Source organism: Prenolepis imparis, unplaced genomic scaffold (genome assembly GCF_030444845.1).
Source record: "Prenolepis imparis isolate NDT839.2.m4 unplaced genomic scaffold, iyPreImpa1.0 SCAF_2, whole genome shotgun sequence".
Taxonomy (NCBI): Eukaryota; Metazoa; Arthropoda; class Insecta; order Hymenoptera; family Formicidae; genus Prenolepis; species Prenolepis imparis.
In genome coordinates, this window is record NW_028141160.1 from 14,779,301 (window position 1) to 14,799,889 (window position 20,589).

The 20,589-nt window shown below is 35.3% G+C and overlaps 1 protein-coding gene across 2 annotated transcripts in view; it reads right to left on the reverse strand.

Moving 5' to 3' along the window:
- If (integrin subunit alpha inflated) overlaps window positions 1–20,589 on the reverse strand; it is a 67,316-nt gene that overhangs the window by 15,305 nt on the left and 31,422 nt on the right. For both annotated transcript variants that reach the window (XM_083058400.1, XM_083058397.1), the window contains exons 5-6: window positions 11,890–12,061; window positions 5,242–5,303 (exon numbers count right to left, since the gene is read on the reverse strand). In XM_083058400.1, the coding sequence (XP_082914526.1) occupies window positions 5,242–5,303; window positions 11,890–12,061 (234 nt within the window). The remainder of the gene's footprint in view (window positions 1–5,241; window positions 5,304–11,889; window positions 12,062–20,589) is intronic.

The following is a 20,589-nucleotide window of genomic DNA, read 5'->3' on the forward strand; positions in this document are numbered from 1 at the left end:
TTTTTAAAATTTTATTTTGTAAAATGTATAGCTTCCGAGAGAGAGTACATAGTATCTCCATTGAATAAGTACTGCGAGTATCTCCGGTCGCGAAAATTCACTTAGTGTTACAATCACAGAACAATCCGATGCAAATGCATTGACTCGATATCGTAAATTCTCGATTCCGGTAGAATTATTGCTTAGTGTCGTTGTTCGTAACACGACTGCCGGTATAATCACAGACCGTCGTTGGTCCTAATGGACTCGCGATTGCTTATCAGAATCCAGCGAAAACGTATCCGCTGCGTTCCTCTTAATCGCTGTAACCAAACCAGCATCCACACAATTTCTTCGCCTTATACTTGACATGCACGAAAAAGAAGTAAGATGTAAGAGAACGTTATTTTTTTTCATCGAGCGAATTAACATTCTAGCTGTCTCACTGACGTTATGTCTCCTGATAAGATATTAAGTAATGAACTGTGTTAAGGCATTAAGAGGCAGGATGTAACTTGATTAGTAAAATTAACATATCCTGTTCATAGTGCTTGCCAAGTCGAAAAAGTGATTACTTAATACAGCTTTATATTTTCCAAGACTCCAATTCTCCTTGACGCGTTGCTTAGATATACAAAAAACTCTTTGATAAGAAGATAAAGTGTCATTAAATATTATCTTTCCACTCTGCGGAGGAATTAAAAAACGATTGTATTTCTAAACTGCATGATCATGTTAGTATAAAAGCTTTCGAAGCCTTTTAGACAAGATAGACATTTTATTCGTGTGTGTTTTAAAATCCCTATCAGCACTTGAAACGATGTTATTATTCGTACACTCGTGTATACGATTCAGGATGGCGCCAAACTCGTCGCATTTCAGTACACAATGTCTCCTCTATTTATTGTCCCGCAAATATTAATATTTGTGAGTCGGTACAACGGACCAAAAGCGATTCGCACGGTAAGGAAACAATGGACCCTCCTCGTCGACCAAACAATGTCAAACATGCAACCGAGTCACGTGCACGCCCAGCAACGATTCGCGTCCTGATGTAGGTGCTCGGCGACGCGGGTGCAACAGCCGTAACTTTTATGTTCCGGCGCCATCCATTTCTAAGCCCCTCTCATCGAACTGAGAGCCGAGGGACGCATCGAGCCGTTCTGCTCGTCGAACTCGAAGAATGCGTTTTTTGATGTGCCGAAAGGTGAATCAGAGGTCGAGCCGGTCGACTCGTCCGTCTTTCGGATCTCGCGATCCATGCAAGCGGGAAGACAATGATCGATGCATCCCCTCGTGTGAGAAGTAATTAGAATAGATAGTGAATAAAAAGTTAAAAATGTGTACGCGTTTGTTAGTTAATTGTTATCTCTTAGATATGTTTATATATTTGTCTCGTAAATTATTTAATATTGGCTAAGATTTCATTACACATATAACTCATTTATATTATTTCTAACACATTTAGATATGTATAAATATTTTTAATTATAATTTTTTTGTAAATGTCTCAAATAGAAAAAAGAGATTTACTCGGGCTTTTCTGCATTAGTATATTTTATATTAATATTCAAATATTCTTGGTTTTTTGCGCCATTTCTTTGGCTATCATACATTCAACAGATTAGCCAAACAGTAGTAAGCAAATACGTGCATTTGTCGTTGAGATTCGTGCGACACGCCAAGACGTAGAGGCGGGAGGATAAGAGCAAGAGAATTTACACGATGTACCCCCCATGGAGTGGCGTTCGAGTCCGGTACTTATACACGCGAAAAATTTGCAATCGAGACAATAGCGGTCAGACTGCGCTCCGTCTACACGAAACACGACTGGCACGAGTTGTGTATTCTGGCGCCGATCGAAAAGAGTTGGAGAGTAAACGGCGAAAAAAAAGGGAAAAACACAGCCCCCCATCCGCGATTGAAATATAACCGCGTAGCCAAATATGTATGGACGGTAAAATAAAAAAGGAACCAGAGAAAATATAGTAAAATTTATGCAGGCATATATGCGTGCACACATATACACATGTCCATATAGTGCGCTATTTTAATCATTAGTCTTATTGTTAGTAATAAAAAATTGGATAGTTGAACCGTTTAAAAAGGATTAATAAAATAATCAGAGGACAGCGTGATCTTATCAATCGATTCGAATCTAATTTAGAACGATTTCTCTGTGAGAGTCTCAATGTAAGAATAAGTTCGGACGAAGGAAGCTCAAGAACATATATTTCAATCGTCGAATCGCGAGTTGCGCACCAAGTTGGACGGGAAGTCGAGTCACATCGATTGATAGCGATCGGCTATCGATCGATCTCGTCTAGATCGTCCGTCCGATAAACCTTAGTACCAGGTACAACAACGATTGATAATGGTTTAAGTAACAAGGGCGGTTTAACGTGAAGATCGATAGTCGATTCTGTTCTCGATGACATCGAGAGGATCTTAAATCACGCTCTTCGGGATTTAGTATACACGAGAATTCTGTAGCGAGTTGTGTCGTACAATAGCGTTTGTTTCCCGAAAAGAGAGAGAGAAGAGGCATGGCTTTATTCGATAAAAAATCGGAAGGTGAAGGACATGGCTTTATTCGATGAAAAATCAAACTTATTCAACTTGTCATTAAAAATTGTCAACTCAATATATTCTAGTCTTGTTATCGCATTTTGTTACCGCAATTCGAAGAATTAAATAGCATATTGACTAGATATCATAGTATGTAAAAAAAATAAAGAAGTTTATTTTTATAATAAAATATTTAAGAGAAATCTGTTTTTCATAAAAAAATAATATTAAAGTTTTATATTTAATAATATAAAGTAATATTAAAGATATCAATCTTTTCTTTCTTTGATATTTTTTTTAGATTTTAGCACTTTAGACATAATAACGAGGCATAGATCATCATCGTGTAAATTTATTATTTTTGGTATCGCTAGAAAATAAAAAAAAAATCGGAAGGCGAAGGGCATGGCTTTATGCGATGAAAAATCAAACTTATTCAACTCGTCATTAAAAATTGTCAACTCAATATATTCTAGTTTTGTTATCGCATTTTGTTACCGCAATTCGAATCAGAATTAAATAGCATATTGACTAGATATCAGTATGTAAAAAAAAAAATAAAGAAGTTTATTTTTATAATAAAATATTTAAGAGAAATCTGTTTTTCATAAAAAAAATAATATTAAAGTTTTATATTTAATAATATAAAGTAATATTAAAGATATCAATCTTTTCTTTCTTTGATATTTTTTTTAGATTTTAGCACTTTAGACATAATAACGAGGCATAGATCATCATCGTGTAAATTTATTATTTTTGGTATCGTTAGAAAATTAAAAAAAAATCGGTCTGAAGCAGCTATCAAATATATCTAAAATTATCACATCGCAGTGTGCAATATACGCGATTAGGATTGAGCGTGGGTAAAGTATTAACATTGAATGCTAAAACCAAGTTAGGAGTCGGATACGATTCGCGACATGCATTAAACATCTGCCATATAGCCGCGCAATTCTGAATTATACATCCATGGCAAGATAATCGGCTGAGTGTCTGCGGGTTTGTTCTACTATTTCTTTGGCGGCGCAATCGAAGCCCGATAACACTACTTGCGTAGGATTTCTTACCCTACGTAAAAAAGAGAGATTAGATCGCGGATTATATACGATTCGTAAAACATGCACAGAGAAAATTTTCTCTTATAATTTACCCTGAAAATTATGATAATCGTGGGATAGTATGGAAAGAATTTTATAAGAATTTCTCTGATTATTATTTTTATCACAATAAAAAATAATAATATCTATCACAATAAAATATAAAATATGTTTGATTAATTTTACTAAAAGTATAATAAAATTAATCAAACATATTTTATATTTTATTGTGATAGATATTATTATTTTTTGTTGTGATAAATATTAATCAGAAAAATTCTCATAAAATTCTTTCCATATTGTCCCACGATTACCATGACTTTCAGGGTGAATAAGAGAAAATTCTCTCCGTGTGGCAATGTAAAAATATATCGCAATGCAATCGTTAATGTTTTAAAAAGATCGACACATGCCTTGTAAAACAATTTTACTCCTTGAACGATGGAAGAAGGAAGATTATTATACATATTTTCGAGATTCGATATGTTTAAATATTTAAACGAATAAAATTGAAACTCACATTATTTTCTTATTCTCTTATCAAATTTCTTTATCAAATTTTGTTGAAAATTGATATAAAAATATTGTCTAAAAGAATAATATTCAATTATAAAACTTTTTATATTGTGACAGCAAGTTAATTAAAAAAATCTATCCTAGATAGAAAATATACTATATGCTCTTTGAATATGAACTGTATTGAAGGATCGAACTAACAATAAGTATCATCTTTAGTATATATCTAAATATTTTTCGTAAAGAAAAAATAAAAATTCTGATTCGCACAATCGTGAAACTTTGCACCAAAATTTTTAAGTGATAATGATCATTGTGTCGATAGGTAAAAGCAGCAGCTACCGATTTGTCGGGGGCTGTTGCCGATATTTATTGCATTTGTCGGTCGCGAGATGAAGTGAGCATATCAGCGCGTGGAGATTATGCAGGTGCAACAAACATCCCACGTCGCCGTAGCCGGAGATCGCATCTCGAATGAAAAGCGAGCAAAAGGCGCGCGAAGACGCCTACGGTTCTGGCCCATTCGGGCCCCGCGATCTCTGTCGGTCGCCGGAGAATCGGAGCTTCGGACAAGACAATCGTATACGAGAGAGAAAGCCGCGACGATTGGCTCCACTGTATTGTACGCGGATGCGCCATGGCACGAATACGAATGTCCGGAGGTGCGTGAGGTAGGAATTCGCATTCCTGGCCATATTCGGCCCTCGCCAGCATCCCCTCGCTCTTAATGCTTTCAGGACGTCGCAACCACCGAGACACGCTACGGTGTTACCGTATTTACATTCACGCGATGCGCTTTCGGTTGTCGCTTAAATCGCTAAGCTATATGCAGATCTTTGTATCATCTCGGAACCGTTAAAGAGATTTTAGAATAATATAATTTCTAATATGTCAGATGATGTGCTTAAGATAAGGCGCTAGATTCTAAGATCTAAGAACTGAATATAAAAGTACCTGACTTTAAGTTCTTTTTTTTTAATTAATATTTTTTTCGTGGTAATATTTAGTGTGTAAAAAGTTAAAGGGACAATATTATTCTTTATACATCATAAGTAAGAAAGTGAAGTATTGTTTGACTGACCTTAGATATCGCGGCTCCTAAACCAGCTTGACAAGAACCCTGCCTGTGATAGCCCCAGTATCCTAAAACGGAAACAAACAATTATATTATATCGTTCTTGATTCTTTCGAACAAGGCATTACATCTTAGTAATACAGTTTAAATAAATCTTTTTTTGCGCAATTTGCATATGATAATTCGTGACTTTCTAATCATTGATTAAAAATCAGAAGTTCAAAACACACAATAAGACATACAAAGAAATTTGAATGATATTTTTTACTTTTAAAAATATAAATATTGGTTTATAACAATAAAAATTATAAAAATGTTAATACATTTCTGATTTTTTTTTAACAATATTTTTTTAAAACAAAATTGTCTCAAAATTATTAAAAGTTCAAACGAGAATAATTTCATTATTGTTACTTTTTAATTCGTCAGAACACTTTATAACACTGTATTACATAAGGAAGTTTCGCATTCGTTTTCGTCGCGTGCGTAGATGCATATGTTCCTGGAGTTTTGCGCGTTATCGACTAGGAAGTAGAGTGGCATCGCCTTAAAGACTCGGCTGCACGAGCAAAAGTAGTGCGTATATATACGCATCATTAAATCCAGATTGATCTTTCGCCGTGACGCCTTCGCGATTCGTTTTCTCCATCCGAATCGTCGTGACGCGACGAGGCGAAAGTGCAAGCTGCATGTTTTACATATCACGGATCGTAAACAGAGCCATCCGGGAAATGGTCATCGAGTATCTATGCTCGTTAACTAGATAAGGCGACAGCATTTCTAGATACGGATAGTAATAAAAGCGGGGAGGTCCGTGAGATGATAATTTTACTGAAATTTTTTTCGGTTCGGATGTGAAACTGTATGCATCTTACTTTAGCATTTATCTATGTGTACGTTATTTATCATATGTATGTACGTTAAAACGAAATTGATTATTATCGCGATAACGCGACAAACTTTGCTAAAAGGAATTCCGTGCTAGGCAAGATTTAATATAGTAACAATGTTATGTTAAAATAGAATTGTATGTGTGGAATGTAAACTTATAGAATTTTAAATGGAGAATTATGCGTTATCTCGATTAATGAAACACTTTAAGAAGAGAAATTGGGTTATTGTTCGGAGCAATCGTACTGACAATGAGTATAAATGAGAGAAGATTATATTTGACAATATACAATAATTGAGTCATCTCGTAGAAATGCGATTATCTACGCAGATTGATTATATTCAATCCTTTTCGATTCATTCTTTTCAAAAGATAAAATCTCTTTGCCTTTCTAGTATATATTCATATGTATTCGTAACTTATCGCTGTTAATAATTATTATCAGTATTATCATATTATCAGTATATGCAACAAATGACGACAATCTCATACACAAAAAATAATATAGCAATTTTATTCACTTAGATGTAATCATAACGATGCTATAATCGATGCCATTAATATCGTACAACCAAGTTATTTTTAATTAGCAAAATATTTTATATGCATAATGCATATAAAATATTTTGCTAATTAAAAATAAATTTATGCAATTAACAGAAGAGGATAGAATTTTAGATATTTCGATTTAATGAGAAGTAGCACTACGGAGATTACAAATAATCGAGGAAAAATTATTTAAAGCCCAAAGAATCACGAATTCATACTTATATCTTTTAACTAATTTTCTTACAAGTTTTATAATTAAATCGACTTTATGATAAAAAAATAGCAAAACGAACAAACACATAAGATATTACGGAAGGCAACCGTTGACGCGTCAATCCTGTAATTAGCCGCCAATGCTATCTGCAAGTAGCAAATTATCGGGCCACAGCCGACAGAAGTCGACTGACAGGGTCAGTGCCATTCCGACGCGGCTGCTGCAACGAACTGCAGCACTGCGCTCGCAAGAAAATGCGCGCGAGTATGTGAGAATATCCGGTGGCTCGTCGTAGGACCCGACTTTCTTCTATATACGCGCACATACATACATATGTACGTTATGAGGGCGACAGCAACGGGGCCCGGGGCCCCTTGACAGCCGATCGTTCACTTTAGACGAGCTGTCAGTCACGCAATTACATCAATCCGGTCGTCTTCGTTGATCCGGTTGCTTCGCGTAACGAAAAAGCAGATATAAGACGAGAGATAATTCGGCAAATTTTTTATTTAATCGAGTCCTTATTTTTTCTAAAATTTAGAAACTGCCTTTAAATGCCGGTAAAATATTAAAATAAATCTTATTAAAAATCAATAAGAGACTCCACAGATAATTGGCTAATTTTTAAGTATGACGATGAATGTTAAACGCGATAAGAATTATTATTTATTGACGAATAAGTATAATTGATATAATAATGGTATCATCCGTGAAGTAACAACGAATACGTTCGGCCACGATATCGTGTCGATGGTCCATCTATTTATAATCCGTCTCCTCTTCGCGCTTTGCAAGGATGCTATTCTCGTCGGTAAGAGACCATTCTCCGCTCTTAAACTCGAGTCGACACCAACGACAAGTGGAAGAGAGAAATTTTTTCATTATCTAACAAGGAAAGTCGCTCTCTCACGACTGTCCCTTTCTGATTTCGATGAGCTTCGGATATATCATGAAGTAATATAAAATAAAAGACACGTACGACTCTTTCACTCAAACAACGATTTGAAGCTACAATAATTTGTCATACTCGAATCTGGCAGTGTAAATAAAAAGAACGATAAAAGATTTTAAATTGCGAATATGATCTTGGTCACGAATTTTGAAGCGTCTAATAAAAAAATCAGAGCATTGCAGGAGACGAGCCCGAGTTGTATGACCGACCCTTAATCGAGTTACGGGAATGAATGGAACTACTGTAATTCTTATTCCACGTGCGCGTATGCGTGTGTCGGTGGGCGATTACGTATCCTCAGTATGCATTATCGGGTCACTTGTTTTATTTCGAAATAAAGTGACCGCATTTACAGTAAAAATAAATATCCTCATATTGATTCCTACATCAATTTTATATAATTAGATCGTTCAATCTTACATCGCATATATAATTATAATTTTTTATATTTTATAATATAATCAATAGTCATAAGATTAATCATTGCTGCATGATATTAAAGATTTATACCTGTAATTAATCAAGTGGAAAATCTGTTCAAACAATTGATTGACATATTTTTGTACGAAATAAAATATGCACGATACGTAGTTACTCATGTCTGAAAAAAACTATTCTAATAAAACAACAATAATGGAAAAGGAAGAATGTTGCTTCTGGAGATTGGTGGGTCGATCGTAATTCAAGTAGGATCAAGTACTAATTGGCCTTGTTACAACGATGCCAAGTTAGTCCGAGAGGCGCCTTCCAATTATTATCTTTTTTTTTTTTTTCAATGCCTCCCAGCCACTTGAGCTAGTAGGCGCCTTTCATCGAGGAATGCACTTACTGTAAGTCTCCGTTGTTTTCTTCCTTTTATTAACACACGTTAAAAATGTTTCTTTTCTTATATTTAAACTTTACACTTGCGCCATAATATGTCCTTATCTGCTTCGAAAGCGTTAAATATCGTAACAATATATGTCACACAATTATATTTGGAAAATATATGAATATAACAATTATGATAAAAAAACAGCTAACGAACATTATTATAAAATTCATCAGTTTTACTTTATATAATACTTTTTTTTCATGTAATATTATATGATAAATAGGAATATTATATTTATTAAAAAATTTCAATGTATTGATATTAGTTAGAATGCTATGAATTCAAAAACACAATCAAATCATCGTTTTAGTCTCATAAAGTCTAATCAAACTGTAGATGGTGTGACATTCAGTCGACTTCCGCGTAATTGCATTTCTCGAAGATTATTTGAGATATACTGTGTATTCCGCTATCAACCGCACATATAATCATTCTCTTTAACTTATCAACAAAACTGCATATACATACATATCATACAGATCGTACAAAAAATAAGAAATAGAAAAAAGCTTAAAAATAAAAATCTAAGCATTTGAATTACGTATAATATTTTTAAAAATTTTTAGAATTTTAGAGTTTTCTATTTTTTTAAATACAATATTTATATATTTCCAAAAAAATATATTGTATATATTTTGCTATGAAAAAATAATTTTATATTTAATTTATTAATTGTTATATTAATATATATAATATGAAAGTAAATCTAATAAATTTTTCTTCATAAAGAAGAATCTATAATCTCTCGTGGTGACACAGATAACGTCGCGTGGATGCGCGATAATACGTTCACCAGTGATGTCAGTAAGCACTTATTATTATTCATTAAATGCATCACTAATGTATAAGACATTTACTAGAATATCATATATATGCAATTGTTTTTCCTACCGCACAGTTTTTCAATTTATTTTTATGACATAGATATGACGTAAATTGTGATGTTCCGTGAAGAAAAAGATTACAATTTATAATGATGTGGCATTCACATATAGATTACTATGATTATGAACAAGACTCTATATTATTTCATATTTGCTTAAGTAAGAATAATTGTTCAGCAGTTTATGTTTCAGTTAAAGCGGTTTATTGTTTCCGTTAAATAGAAGAATGAAGAATTTCTAATATATATATGTATAATTTATATGCAAAAATTTGTTCTGCCTCTTCATTTATGAGTATTCTTTTATAACAACCACGAGAAAAAAAAGATATCTATATATTGTTTTTGCTATTGTCTTTAGTTCTCCAATACACAACGGACGGCCGAATAAATAATCATGCAATAGACATTTAATTTTATGAGCGACAATGAACGATTTAATTCGACCGATGTATAAGGGGCAAAATATAATGTCAACATTACGTTATAAATTCTGGGTAAGATCTAACGCCTCGCTAAAAAGATTCTACAATTCTCGGGAAAAGCAGTTTGTTCATTCGACTCGACTTTTAATTGTTTAATTGCGCGATCGTCGCGGAATTTCTGGACGATGAGCTCATATTGAGGCTACGCGTTCGCTTCCGCACTTTGCGAAGGTTTTGCGCTCGCGTATCACGATAAATTCTGATAATATTTATTTGGAGAGCAGCTGGAACGTGACATTTTGGTATCATCAATGCAACAAAATTTTCCCCATTATATAATTTTGCATTTTTAATTAGGAATCTTTTTAATTAGGAATTAAAAGAATAAATTATACACTGATTGAATGGATTTGAATGGACTTTAAACAAAAAAAATTAGGGACATCTTTTCAAAAGAATATTAAGAATTCATAGGACGCTCATTGTCAGTAAGATCTTCTCATAAAATATCTGTAGCGTTGACGACTTATTTCCGCGTATTAATATAACTACGAGATAAAAAGTTAATGTGTTTCTTTCTACAAAATATTATCAGCAAATACTATAGTATCATTATCGTAGGACTAAATAAATTTATGAGCATGAGGAATAATTATACAGATAGAAGAGTTAATATGTTAGGCAGAAAGAAAGATATTTTTTTCATTAAACTTTCCAATTTTTAATAATCTGCGAATGACATTTAAAAAAATTATTGCGAGTATTAAAGTATAAATAGTGATAGAATTATGCTCAATCGAAATTTATTTTCTTTTGGTCAAATAAATGTTTCTAACATAATCTAAAGTTGTCAGATATGATTGCAATTTCGAAAGATATACGCTATTTGCTATTCGCTAATGTAAATATCGAAAGTTATAACTAATTAGACCCGATATCTTCAAAAATCAGTGCGAAGCGAGTGAAGCGATACCGAAAGTCGATATGTCCTTTGTCATTAACACGCAGGCATCTATGTATGTGGTCGGCAGGAAATATCCTGTTACTTGGCGTATTTATGGTTGCTGTGCTTTGAGACACGGCCATATGTTGGCTGCATCCTTGTTACCCTGCAGAGAAAATTCGTCCTCGTGTGATCCTCGGCGAAAAGAGGACGAGGAGAATTTACCTCCAGACATGGGAAAAGCTACTTTCTTGCGTCTAATAGGATGCGTTTGGTTCTGCTTTGTGTCTTTGAAAGCGTCTGTTTACAACTGTTTATAGTACTTGTCGCTGAGAACCAGGAGTATACAAAAATCTCTCAAGATATTTTTTTTCTTTTTTTTATCAACCGGAGCTATATTCGGAGGAGGACGCGGCGCGCGCGCTATAAATCGTACCACCCTCAAGAGTTCGATACCGACGACTGCGAGAGTGGAAATTAAACATTCGCTCGTGCTTTGTTTACTTTACCGCGAAGTCGCTTTCGTTAAGAACGGAAGTCTTCAGGGAACGTTTTGTTAACGATTGAAGTGGACAGACGCGATAGAAGTCACTTTCTCTGGACTATAGAGAAAGAGAGATACTAAAATAACATGTATAATATTTTTGTTCAGATGCGAGTAGATTATAAAATCTTATTTCCTAATTTATTTCGTTTAATAGACTGTCTTTTTTAATGTAATTTTAATTCGGCATTCTCCAAAATACTTAACATTAAATACTATAAAGTGAATTGATACTTTTGGTGAATTAAAAAAAAATTGACATCAAACTTTATTAATAACGATTGAATAAAATTCGATGTCAGCTTTTTTTAAATTCATCAAAAGTTTCAATGTTTAAGAGGAAATGATTTGATAAAAAAATGTTGAACAAAAACTCACTCGTGCGACATGGGGAGTATTCCTGAGATTCATTGAAGTTATTAGCGACGACCCAGCACGTGCCCACCGGTTCTCTTCTGCTGCCCGCCGTGGATTCTTTACCCCACCTATTGTCATCGGGATCGTACTTTGGTTGCGACACAGAGAACCAGATGTATCTAGGCGCGCATGCCTGTAAACATAAAACGAGATTGCATAGCTATTATCTCGTGATCTTTTATTGCGGTTTGTTAAAACGCGTACCGATTAATTGTCGGTTCCGTCAGTCGTTCCGCAAGAAGAAAAAAATACATAATAAACTTGAAACCGCGGATAGCATGTTTTCACATCTATACTTAGGGGTGACAAATCACCGTTGATAGCATTAGGCAATTCTCACCTTTTATTTAACGTTAAACTCCATCAAAACAGAATAGCGATATAAATCTCTAAAAATGAAATCTTATTCACATATTTTATACATTTAATTATTTTATCGACAGGAGAAATTTATAATTCTTTTTTTTTTTAAGAATCATAAAAGAGTTTACGATAAATTATAAGTGAATCTTATGTCAATTGAATTTTTATTTCTTATAATTAAGAAAATATTGCTTATACTACTATTCCGTCTTATGACTCATTAACGAGAAAATATATAGCAAGAATATAGACTTCAGACATGTTTAGTAACCCCGGAAAGCGCATTACGTAAACCTTACGAATCACTGCCGCGTTTAGAAGTACACGTGCTTTCTGCGAGATACTCGGACGTATTTACATACGTGCAGTTTGCACAGCTTTGATGATTCCTTGGAAGAAAAACTCTTTTTTGCATAATTTTTGTTATCGCTAAACATCATGCATTGCTATAGGCATTCGATTATTGCAGATACTATTAATATTAAATTCAAGTGCCTTAGGCATTTTCTCATAAGTACGCGTTACGTAGACAAGCTGTAATTTGATTCTATTCCAGTAACGCACGAATGATCTTGCAAACGTGTCTACGATGTTTTGTGCTTAGGCTCTTTCAGATCGAATGTCTTTTTTAGTCACAAACATCTATCATTATGTTCGATTTGACGCTGAGATTTTAGCTAAAAATTAATAAAAGATTCCATCAATTGCTGTAAATTCTTATTTTTTATTTTCAATGTTAAAAATCTTCAAAATTAAAGTTTAAAAAATTTAAATCTATGAGATGTATAAGATATATATAAAATATAAAATTCAATTCAATCTCAAAATAAAGTTCATTAAAAAAAGAACCCTTTAAATTCTAATAACATAAAGAATGATTGACGCAATTCAAATTAAAATATCTACCTTTTACCTTGATTTGATTTCTGGTATGTATCGTTGAAAATAAATGTATCATGATTACGAAGGATTACTTTATAAAATTTCAAATAAAATCTTATCGTTTGTGACGTGTCGTTTAGGCGACAGAATAATCAGATGAAGTACATTTGTAGAAACCATTTCGTTAGACGGACCTATACAACCGTGAGTTTCTCTCACGCATTATGTCAATCATCTGTACTTGACCAAGCAACCAGAAGCAGCTGATGACCTTAATAACGCGATGTAACGTACGCGCGAGCATATAACGGACGGTATTTATGCCCGATGTCTCAGGTTCTACATCGTAAATCTCTCGGGCGACCTGTCCCGACAATTTATCGCAGTACACATTGCACATCATCGTTAATTTGTTGATGAAATCATGGCGTGGCCAGCAATCATATTCTCGCCACTGTGTAGATTCATCGGGAAGATAAAGAACCGCGTTGTACTCACGTACGATTCGCTAAACGATGTTCAAGGCTAGCAATAAGTGTAGCAAAGTAAGTATATAACAAAAGTTGTATAACATTGCATTTTGTCACGATACATTATACGTGATACGTGTCAAAGAGAGAGAAGTATCACTATTTTTTTTATCTCACATATGATTATAAAATAAGCTACAGAAGCGAGAATAATTTAAATCGATTTTAAAATTATACAAGGATATTATGCAGTTTCAGAAATAGCACGGTAGCTTCGTATGATTATATAATTTGTCTCACTAGCCAACATTTTAAACGCTTTTCAAGGCTAGTTTATGTAAATGAGGCTTAACAAGACGCACGCTGATTCCGCATGCATGAGGATCGCGTGAACGAATGCCGAGCTCTTTAGGAGATGGAGATTATATGGACGCAGTTCTCGTGCGAACCCAATGCAACACACGCAAGCATGCATTATTAATTGCGAGTCAATTAAAGGCGTGTTACTATACGGTGCGTCATTATATGTATCCCTCTTGGGGATGCCGTGCCCCAGCCTTAATCGAAAATTACAAAAGGACTCTTCTGGCTTGATTGAAGTCGTCCCCCCGATGAAAAACGTAATCAGGCCGATGATGGATCCACGGTGCGCGAGATTATCCGAAAGAGTCGCTCTTAATGACGAGCTCCCGTCTTGTTTCAGACGAACTAATTAGAAATCGGGGACGTAACTGTATTTAAAGACCGCGTCATTATTGACATGTATTTCAAATTCGTCGACAAATCCTTGGCAAAAAGGTACTCGAACTGATTGTCCTATGAAAGTTTTTGTCCACTTTGGAGCAGTGCGCGGCTTTTTGAGATGGTGCTGACAAACCGCAGGCTGATTGAATGTAACGATCGTCACGCTGTCGGTCGTTGCCTATCGACGAACACCGATCAGCGAAGATGAAGGACGCAAAAAAAAGAAGATACGCTGAAGTGCCGCAATTTATCTATTGCGCCAGTTTAGCTCAATCGAGTTCGCTCCAGTATGCGCGATTTGTCCGTTTGTGAACGCCGAAATCGTTTATGGCAGTTCGTCGATACGAGTCTTTGATAGGTTTGATCTACCGACAATTAATATATTTCTTTTTTAACAAAGTATATTTTAAAGAATTTTTATTTTGTACAAAATGAAATTTCTCTTTCACTTTAATGTTAATTTAATTTTTATCTTTTTGACACATCAGAGTTTTTTTTATTTTTTCCATTTATATGCTAGATTCACTGAACAATTTTTTATATTAGAATATGCTCTGATTCTGCTCGGTGCAAACGTGAAAATGATTCTAACGGTGTGAGAAACACACCGGAAATCCCGCCTTTGATATTCAATCGATCGGTATGCTAACTAAAGCACGCCATTAGCGATTCTGAAGTCTTCCTTTGCACAGGTGTGATTAAAAACAGCTCGGAATAATAGACCGCTAGAAAACGCAATAAATTATCATTCGTGTAGATGAAACAGAATGCAGCTCGAATCTCGTAGCTTCGATCTCAAGAATGCATTTCGAGAAGACGCGAAATTGCGTGCTTCGCGATAAACGTAAGTAATTCGCGGTTCATTAGAGAGGACAGAATCTGGATGCCGCTGAAGACGCGCCTTTGACTACTGGGCTCGACCTCGTCACTTTTACGCAACCAAATCTCCGTGAACAAACACTACTAATAGCCGGAAATTAGTTCCGTGAAACACGATGGTGTATTTAGGGTAATGATTAAATACATAACTGAACCATGAAAATAGAAGAAATTGTCTTCGTTATCAAATCACGCAATACATTTCATTTGAAATTTATAGAGATGATAAAAAAATAATTAAAATATTTTCTCTCTCCCTCTTCGTAATGTCTATTTTTTTCTAATACATTTTATAATGCAATTAAGTCATTTTTTATATACGTGAAAAATATATCAAATATTATAACTTGTAAACATTTTACGATAGGAAATATCGGGAGCAAAATTCAACGCGCATTTAATCAAGTTGTTCCCAAGAGACGATGCAATGGTGCGTGACGAAGGTTACAAAGGAATCCTTCGAATAATTAAAGGCGATATAATATTCGTGTATCGGACAATGAAAATGCGCGATGATGATACGGAGGAATATACGTAGGGTAAATTTCGAAGGTGTGGCCGGCTCGCGATTCGCGCTTCATTAAAGAGCGCGGAAGGATTTAAAAGGAAGTAATGATACGGTATATGTGTGTGAGAGAGTGAGGGACGCTTTCGGGCAAGCGGCAGGAAGCTCACAGCAATGAAATTGCCCGATGCTCCGACCGGCAGCCAAAGTAACGTGCGTCTAATTGTAAGAGGAAGGGAATAATAATGTCCGTCTGTGCCGCGCGTTCCGCCTCGACTCGCTCGCTTTTCTTTTCGTAGATTGCACGCGCACGATCTCTACTCTTCTCATTAAGAAGGACCACTTGAGAGGAGCTTTAAAGATGGCTAATGACACGGTACTTTTAATGTCTTCATTCGGTCCCGGCTCTTCCTCGTCTTTCACCGAGTGCAACGCGCAAGAACCGAAACGGCGCCGTGGCTTTTTCTCTGTCGGTCCATGCACGAAGTGTCCTTAAAGAGGCCGTTAAAGCGAACGAGCTCCCTTGCCACTTGATCCTTTCTTCGGCCAAACAGCACAAAAGTGCGAGAAATATTTAAGAAAATTTATATAAAAGAGAAAGTCTGAAAAATTATATCTATAAAATAGAATATCTTTTAGACGTCTTTCTCAAACGTTTGTATTATCTGGACTAGAAAATTCTTTTTGTTTAAAATTGCGTTTTCAGTTATCTTTGTTCAATTATCTACTCGAGATTTGATTTCCCTTACAAGATAAATGCATTACGGATAACGCGTGCAAAATGGCAGAATATGGTTGTAATTTGTAACTTGTACTGTTTCGCTTGGCCAAGCAAGTTCTAATACTTATCAGAGTACACTTAGGCCGTAACTTCTCATAGCAGTTTCCTGCGTGCACACGTGCGTTACACGTTTCGAACAATAAAGGTCGAACATAGTAAAGGATAAAATGCAGGACTGGCTTGAATCGCTCGATCGTAAAGTTTGACAGAACCGTAAAGATTGCGCTACCAGATTCAACTTTGCGAGGGGAAGGCACCGATTTATTTTCAGACTCGCGTAACGTAAGCAATAGCTTTCCCCATCTTGAAGAAGGTAACCATCAATTAATCAAATAACATAATTCTCTAGAAATTTTCGAATCTTTGCAAATCAGTATTTTTTATCAATTTCAATATCTTTTAAATTTAAAGGCAATTGTATAAAACAAATGCCAAAATTTATAAAATTTATAAAAAACTATGTATGTGATTTTTTTTTAACGCATACATCATATTATAAGATTGAAGAAGTTTTATATATTAAAATACAAGCATGTCAAAGAAAAGAATCATGATTTATCCACAAATTATAACACTTTTTTACGCTGACGCATCGATATGCGCCACTAAGTTTATCTGCGGTCGATCGATAAATTTGAAGAAGAAAAGAGGGTTCGACGAGGATATCGTTTCGGCAGTACGCCCCAATGGAGGCAAAAGTTATTTTGAGGATTTGAATGAGGTCATCTCGGGTCGAATATGCGTAACTCGTTCGCTCGAATAGATCGGACAGTGTTTTCAACCGGTTGACAGTTCATTTAAAGTTTTATAGAAAGGGCATATTCTGCGACTGACGAATAATTTATTTTTTCGGGATCAGACTCGATAAGAATGAGCTGATAATAATACATCATCTCTGCTGATGTGTCAAAAGAAGTGTTTTATCAGATATGTCTTATATTCATGGAAGTTTCTTGAATATTTTGAATCTTTATTATGTATGTATACAAATGTACGTATCGTACATTAAAAAAAAACAAATATAAATGTGAATTATATTATATAATAAAATAAGCACCTAAAATGTTGCAATGTGATATTTTATATTTAGATAAATAATAGAGTCGCGCTTAAAATTTTTCAATTTGTAATAAAGTTTGTCAAATTTAATATGACATTTTACGTCATGTATTTCTTTCGCTTGAGTTGTAGAATATTCGTCATGTAAGATCTGAGATGACTATACTGGAAAGATACTTCCGGAACTCGGTGAACGATAAAACACGTTGAAAGTGGCACGTAAAAACATAACAACGGGCAAAAACCGATTTTATTCAGACGAAATGGTCTGAACGACTGGTCATAAAACATCACATATATTGCTCACCCTCGTAATCCACAATAATTTCGGGATATTTCATTTATTTTAAATTAATGAGAAACACTACTGAAAATTATCAGCGGAAATGTCGTTTTATGGTAATGCATCGCGAGGAAAAAATGTTGACTCATGGACATTTTGACGAATTGATGTCGAAATTAAACCTCGCAATTAAGCATCGAAATTTACTCGTTCAAAATAACGACTTAAATATTGCAAATTTCTCTCTTGCGGATAAATATATTTCAAGTTCAATCATTAAGATTATCAGATCAGTAATTTATCCCTTAATTTTTTTTCGTATTATTACATTGCTATCATTTCAAACAACAATATCATTATTAAAAAATGAAGTATCATTATAATTTTCTTGCAACCTTTCTTGATTCTTAAATTTGATTCTAAAAATTTGTTCTATTGTGTCGCAAAGTTAATTCTGTTATAATCTAATTCTATCTTGCGACGATATTGCTAAAATAAATAATCTAAGTATATTTTGTGCGCTCATGAAAAAATTATTACTGAAATCAAAATCCGGAAAAGCGGCTATCACTTTTATCTGGGAGTGCGGATATAAATTATCCGGAAATGAATGAGTTCGCCTTGAATTTGCTCGGCTCCCGTAAGAACATCTTTCACCTGGCTCCTTTTTGTCGAGAGAACGATTCTCGCGAGCGACAGGATAACAGACTAGCGACGTGGAGAGATATTTACGTGATGAAGGTGGAGTCTAAGAAGACGGAGGTGGTTTGCGCGAGCACGTCGCCTTAATTTCGAAGTTGAGTCACCTCGCGTGGTCAGTGTGAGTCACAACATTATTTATACATCATACGGTTGCAGTGTAATCCAGCCGCGGGATCGTAGCCAGGCGACTTGGATTGTTCATTTAAGACTTGCCTACTTAAAAAAATTCGAAAATATATGTCAAAGATTTTATGACTTTTCTCCCATACAATGTTTGTCATTAAATTCGTTTTAATAGTTATATTGAAATAAGAATAAGTTAGTTGCCCTATAGATTGTACAATAATTTTTCTTAATATTTTTAATCATTTTTGGCGGATTATTTGGCGGAATATAATATATCGGTTCTTTTTATTTCAATATATGAAATTAAAAATTTAATGTTCTAAATACTTATACAATCACATATTTTTTTTTTCGCGCGATTTAAAATATCTTTCGAATAAAATATCTCGAAATTTTCCCACTGTCAGAAGCGTTTTCACGTAAAGCGACGTCGCTAAGACAACAAAGTGCATCGCCCATATGAGTGCCCGGAGGGCACGAAAGGCCGCTGCGGGCAAAAAGTAAGCGTTTAACGGGCATCGCAATTTGTCCCGCCGACAAAACACAGGACCGGAATGCGTATTGTCCGTTCGCTGGATTATCCTCATGCCGCTTCAACTCCTCCCTCTCGTTCGTTTTCATCGGGAGGCGGATGAGAGGCGTTGATTCGCGAACAAGAAATCATCGAAATTTATTTCTGACTCGAGCGAACCTCCCGAAGAGACCGGGGATTGAAACTGGTGTAATTTCAGTGAGTCTGATTCTCTCGATCTTATGAAGAACTAAATCTTGCATCATTTGTCGCAATTTTATTACTACGAACAGAAATCATTTCCCTTTACAATTTTTAATATAGAAATCTAAACTCAGAAACGTATATCGATTTAAATAAAACAATCTGTTTTTAATAGTTCTTATCATTAAAATATATCGCACAAAAAAATAAATTATAATTGCATAGATTGACAGAATAGATAGATCAAGAGCCTGTGATTCATGATTAGAAAACTATCAAGTAACATCTTTTCTACGATTCACAAGAGTTCTATAACCGATCAATCTATAAAATTTTCTCTATCTTTTCTCAATCATTCATTCTTTCTTTATCGCGATGTACCGAACGCGTAGAAGGCGCCGAACGACGAATCACCAAAAGAGATCGGCACGTACGAAGACAGGATGATCAACAACGTCTCGCGGTATCTCTCGCATAGTCGCGAGAATTTCTCGAACATTGTCCTGTCGGTCCCATCCGACGATGGTATTTCCATTCTCACGGGCGCCGACAAACAACCATCTCGGACCTATCCAACGCCGCGTGCGCGCGTTTAAGAGAGATCCCGCCAATTCCCAAAAAGGGGTGAAGCATCGAGAATAAAGAACGAGAGAAGTTCGAGGATGAAGTGGCAGAAAATGGTTACAGGAGACGCGCGGCGAACTCCGACTGGCAAAAGACGAAGAGCAAAAAGAAAAGGGCAATGGAGAGGTCCCGAAGAAGAGAAGGAGGATAAGAAGGAAGAAGGGAAGGAAAGGGAAAGGAGGGACAGCTACACAGGGGGTTCACAGAAGAACGGCGAAAGGAGACGAGGATTTCGTACAAGGCTCTGCTTTCAGGCTGGGTCGCCGAGGTCGCGATTGTCCTCTGCTTTGATAGCGCGCGGTGGACTTGGCTTAACTTTTAATCGATGCGCTTTTGCCGACGTCGACGACTACGACAAGGAGGACGAAAGCGAAAGCGACTCGCCCCAACGGGGAGAACAACATCGTGACTTTATCGTTCTACCTCGACTATATTTTATTGTTACCGATTGTTCCTTCGTTTCTGCCTCTCTTCACCCTGTCGAACGTTTTTTTTTTACTTCCAGAAGAGTTCCGCTCTTCGTCTTGG